This window comes from Gobius niger, assembly GCF_951799975.1.
Source record: "Gobius niger genome assembly, chromosome: 9".
NCBI lineage: Eukaryota > Metazoa > Chordata > Actinopteri > Gobiiformes > Gobiidae > Gobius > Gobius niger.
In genome coordinates, this window is record NC_136860.1 from 11,248,068 (window position 1) to 11,254,105 (window position 6,038).

The window sequence follows — 6,038 nt, forward strand, 5'->3', positions numbered from 1 at the left end:
TAATTTTATTTGTTAATTTATTTTCATGTCTTTGAACCTCCGCATCCAAACATGTGTTTCTGTTGCAGCAAACTAAGTCACCAATTCACCGCATGAATACATCATAGTGAGGTAAAATTTGTAAAATATCAGTATTTAAGTCAAAATAAAGAGAGAAATATATATTTTATAAATATAAATAAATACACACACACACACACACACATGTAGTGGGAGCAACCGTCCGAGCTGCCCAAATCGCGTTGCACCAGCCCTGTATGGCTCCTGCGGTTGGTGGGTCCACGGAAAGACGGCCTCATGGTCCAAACCTGGTCTGTTGGTCTCTCATGTGGGGCTTCTTTAACCGCTCTTTGTTTGACCTGTCAACTAGGATCTGTTCTATGCCAACCAGGCACAAAACTCCCAAACAACAGAGATCCTCCACCACGTTAAGGTGGTGGTTCCAGGAGGGTTTTGTAATTAGCAATAACATAAAAAAAGCTTTATTAATTTGGATGTAGTGCAGCATCTCATTTTGAGGTAAAAGATGAAAAATAACATCTTTTTGTGACACAAGTGATCAGACTCTGTAGGACAACTGGAAACCCATTTCATGGCTCTGAGTTTGTGGAAAAATCATTGCCCCTGTACAAAGGTACAGGCTCTATTTGCCTGAGTGCAGAGAATAGAAAACAAGTAAAAGGAAAATGTACATTTGCAGTATGAGATTCCACCAGAAAATCATAAAATGCAATTGCTTGTAGGCAAAATAAGGAACACCTAAATTTTAAGTTAGCATTAAGTCACATGATCCAGGCAACAGTATCTGTAGAGTAATAATACATTTTATAGCCTTTCTAAACCAGGGATAAAACAAGGCGTAGATGAGCGGATTTAAACAGGAGTTTGCATACATCAGAAAAGCCATCACAACTTCAAGCGAGGTACCCACTATGTGACCTCCACTGAGCACAGCAATATAGTACGGGCAATAACAGATTAGAAAGACCAGCACAAGTACGCCCAGGTTTCTGGCAGCTTTGATTTCAGATTTCTTTGACTTTGTGGATTGTAATGTGGCAGTTGTAACATGAGAGCGCATGGCCCGGGCCTGGGAGACAGCCACCACAAACACTCTCGAATACAGGACTACAATGATGCAGATGGGAATGACAAACCCTAAAACTAGGTCAGCATCCACCTCCACAACAGCCACACACTCTCCATGGCAAGACCTGTTTTTGCCTAAATTGGAGAAGCTGTCATGAAACAGTGCAAAAGAGTAACAGGCTGAGTATGTCCAGCATACAGAAATAGTTATCCTGATGGATTTCTGTGTCATTCTAGTTTGGTAGTGCATTGGGTAACAAATGGCCACATAGCGATCCACTGAAATGAGAACCATGCTTATGGTAGAGGCCATGAGTAATATGAGGGATATGGTAAAATAGAGCGCACATAACAGATCGCCTAAGACCCAACAGCGTTTCCACATAAATGTGTCAGTCGGAAACACAACAAGACCAATGAAGAAGTCTGACACGGCCAGAGAGAGGAGAATGAAGTTAGTGGAGGAGTGGAGCTGTCTGCAAGAGAGAAGAGTCATATTTAGAAGTTTTAAATCACTCTGAAAAGTGTCTTTAAATGTTTAATGTGTCAATGTAAGTTACAAAAATGATTCAATAGCAACATTATAACATGAGCAAATTAGTTGTAATGACTTCACCTGAAGTGTGCTATGGAGATGATGACCAGCAGGTTGAGTGCGGTGGTGAGCAGTGAGAGGATGGAGAGCACAGCATAGACAGACACTGCCTCAGACATGTGGGTCTGAGGCTTTCTGCACGAGCTGTTGAGGAGAAGTGGGAAGCAAAGTTCTTCCTTCTCCCCGCCCATCATCAGACTCACTGGAGTCAGGGATCCATGATATAGCGCCTGACTGTTCTCTCAACTACGTAAGACCCCAGTGGACTTTACTAAAGCATGCGCATATCTTCAACAACAATACTGTTTCTGCACAAGTTAATAAGTTGGGATGAGTCATTCGCTATACCATGTGCGCCACTGTCGCCCCATCATTCGCTCAACCATGTGAGCCACAGTCACCCTATCATTTGCTCTACCACATGCGTCACTGTCGCCCTATGACTGGCTATACCATGTGAGCCACAGTCACCCTATCATTTGCTCTACCACATGCGTCACTGTCGCCCTATGACTGGCTATACCATGTGAGCCACAGTCACCCTATCATTTGCTCTACCACATGCGTCACTGTCGCCCTATGACTGGCTATACCATGTGAGCCACAGTCACCCTATCATTTGCTCTACCACATGCGTCACTGTCGCCCTATGACTGGCTCTACCATGTGAGCCACTGATGCCCTATCATTCACTCTACCATGTGAACCACTGTCACCCTATCATTCACTCTACCATGTGAACCACTGTCACCCTATCATTCACTCTACCATGTGAACCACTGTCACCCTATCATTCACTCTACCACGTGAGCCAGTCGCCCTATCATTCACTCTACCATGTGAACCACTGTCGCCCTATCATTCAGTCTACCATGTGAACCACTGTCACCCTATCATTCACTCTACCATGTGAGCCAGTCGCCCTATCATTCACTCTACCATGTGAACCACTGTCACCCTATCATTTACTCTACCATATCTGCCACTGTCACCCTATCATTCACTCTACCATATCTGCCACTGTCACCCTATCATTCACTCTACCATGTGAGCCAGTCGCCCTATCATTTACTCTACCATGTGAACCACTGTCACCCTATCATTTACTCTACCATATCTGCCACTGTCACCCTATCATTCACTCTACCATGTGAACCACTGTCACCCTATCATTTACTCTACCATATCTGCCACTGTCGCCCTATCATTCACTCTACCATGTGAGCCAGTCGCCCTATCATTCACTCTACCATGTGAACCACTGTCACCCTATCATTTACTCTACCATATCTGCCACTGTCACCCTATCATTCACTCTACCATATCTGCCACTGTCACCCTATCATTCACTCTACCATGTGAACCACTGTCAACCTATCATTCACTTTACCATGTGAGCCAGTCGCCCTATCATTCGCTCTACCATATCTGCCACTGTCACCCTATCATTCGCTCTACCATGTGAGCCAGTCGCCCTATCATTCACTCTACCATGTGAGCCAGTCGCCCTATCATTCGCTCGACCATGTGAGCCAGTCGCCCTATCATTCGCTCTACCATGTGAGCCAGTCGCCCTATCATTCACTCTACCATGTGAGCCAGTCGCCCTATCATTCACTCTACTATGTGAGCCAGTCGCCCTATCATTCAGTCTACTATGTGAGCCAGTCGCCCTATCATTCGCTCTACCATATCTGCCACTGTCGCCCTATCATTCAGTCTACCATGTGAGCCACTCGCCCTATCATTCGCTCTACCATGTGAGCCACTCGCCCTATCATTCGCTCTACCATGTGAGCCACTCGCCCTATCATTCAGTCTACCATGTATGCCCCTGTCGCCTTATCATTCACTCTACCATGTGAACCACTGTCACCCTATCATTCCCTCTACCATGTATGCCCCTGTCGCCTTATCATTCGTTCTGCCTTGTGAGCCACCGATAGGCCGACTGTTGGCGGTTCAAATCCTGTCACCCGCAGACTGCTCTTGTGTCCTTGTGAGTGTATGAATGAGTGGTCAGTTGGTGGTGTATATTGGTGGCCTCGCTTCTGGCAGTCTGACCCAGGGCAGCTGTGCCTACAAGTGTACGAATAAGTGAATTAATGACTACAGTGTAGCGCTTTTAGGAGAAAGCTTTGAGAAAGAAAAATAATTGTTTGCACTTTTGTTAAAGGATTGAACAATGGAAGCTTTATTAACACACAACTCGTAGTCTAGAACAGGGGCTCCCCAACTTTTTTGGCTGGGACCCCAAAAAAGCATACATAACAACTCGGGACCCCCATTGTATAAAGTTGTTGCATGTTATGCTACCTTAGGGCATTAAAACATTGTATGCCTTTTTACACTCACAAAATACTAAAAACTTTACATTTTTTATTTTAATTTCATCCTTAAATCATCTGGGATGACCCACTTTGGGTCTCGAACAGGGGGTTCCCAAAATGGAGGCCGTGAAACACTAAGGTGGGGGTCACGAGAGATTAAGACAATACTTTAAGGATTTATAACAATGAAGTTGATAGTTTGATAGGTAGACGTATATTTTAGTGAAATCAAGCAGGAAGTAATATTATTTTTACTCATGTACGCTGGGATTTTCCCTCATCTCTTACGCACATGCCTCTAGTAATTGACGTGCAAAGTTTCTCTTCTATTTAGTGAAATCAATATTATATATACATCAAAACACTATTAAAACAAACATTAATAAACCAGATTTTAATGTTGTGCACCTGAATTCCTTCAAAATAGGCCTTCTAATATGTTTTACAGTGGGGGTCCCGAGTTGTTGGTCTGGTGATTTTGGGGGTTGCGGCCCATACAGTTTGGAAACCCATGGTGTAGAACACCACATCTAATTGCCTGAAAGAGACTCTAAATATCAATGAGTTTGTAAGCTGGTTAAATAAGGGTAAAATAATAGCTGTCAGAATTGTGAAGAAACACTGAGATGAGACGAATTGTAGTTATTTTGTGGACAGTTATACTTTGTTACAGATACTGTATATGAATTTGTAATTACAGTGAACTGCAGTGTGCTTGGTGTATGTCTTATGTTGAAAAATATGTACAGATATACAGTATATATTTGCAAGGCCTGCTTCAGTAAAGTTTCATGGTTTTAAAAGTTGCCAAGAATGATCCAGTTGCATCATGCCAAAATACTGTTGACTCTGTGTTCCTCTGAACTTGTTTGGTAAAAGTTGTTACCATTGTTGCGTCAGGTTTTGCCTGCTAGTGCTCAGACTCGGGTCACTGCTTGAGCTACCGTGGCAACAGTGAGCTTAGATGCTGCAGGAGTCATTAGCCTTTGTTTATGTCCCGCTCTGTCATGGGACAAATTACAGGTGTGAACGGTGAGAAGTGAGAACTCTTAATGACTAACTCTGGGGCCCGGAGTGCACTATTAGATCTCAGAACACTGAAACATGTCAACAAACCATTGCTATGGTTCAAAGTTACAAATGACTAAAGTTTAAACTTGTGAGGAGTTGAGCTCAACCTTAGGAACAATGATGTAATCAAAAAGAAACAAAGGACTTTTAGTAATAGACATTTATAGTCGCTATGCCACACTTTTATCAAAAGCCCTACACCGGCTTTTTACTTTCAAGGTTAGTGTGAATGATTTCGATACCCATTAAGATGCATAACATAACTCATATATGATGTTATATGTTACACTGCAATTTCCCCACTATTGGACAAATAAAGTTTAATTCTTATGGTATTTTTGGCTATTTCAGCCGAACCACTGTTTTAGTTGCAGGAGAAATTGAAGGATACCACTATAGGCATGAGAAGAACATGCAAACTATACACACAAAGGCCCTGCCCGGCTCGAGAATCCACTCAAGGACCTTCTTTCTATGAGGCAAGAGCGCACACCTCTGTGCCACGTGTGCCACCACTGGAGCCATTTGGTGGTGCGTTGGAACAAGCAATGGGGGCGGCACAGTGCCACAGCAGTTTGCACTCATGCTTCACAGCAACAAGGTCCCAGGTTTGATTCCCACCTGGATGGGGCCTTTCTGTGTGGAGTTTGCATGTTCTCCCCGTGTCTGTGTAGGTTTCCTACAGTTTTCCCTACCACTAAAAACATGCACAATAGGCCAGAATGAGAATGAGAGTGTGTTTGAGGGCGCGAGTGTGAGACAATGGATGCAAATTAGCCCATGGCTACAATCCAGTATGGAACATGCACTGTCCAAACCAAATAAACCAATAAATAAATAGAAAATATCAAGTCTGCACAAAATCCAAGAGGACGAAGATGAGCCAATCAAGACCACTCCAATGATATATATATATATATATTTTTTTTAATAAATAACTTTAAATGTAACAA

At 43.1% G+C, this 6,038-nt stretch overlaps 1 protein-coding gene across 1 annotated transcript; it reads right to left on the reverse strand.

Annotated features, from left to right (window-relative positions):
* Positions 1-766: 766 nt before the first annotated feature.
* LOC306968282 (trace amine-associated receptor 13c-like) lies at positions 767-1,875 on the reverse strand (the record flags this gene model as incomplete). The annotated part of the gene is made up of 2 exons (XM_079563624.1): positions 767-1,565; positions 1,706-1,875. The coding sequence occupies 2 exons, from the start codon at positions 1,873-1,875 to the stop codon at positions 767-769; spliced, it is 969 nt and encodes a 322-aa protein (XP_079419750.1).
* Positions 1,876-6,038: the final 4,163 nt, after the last annotated feature.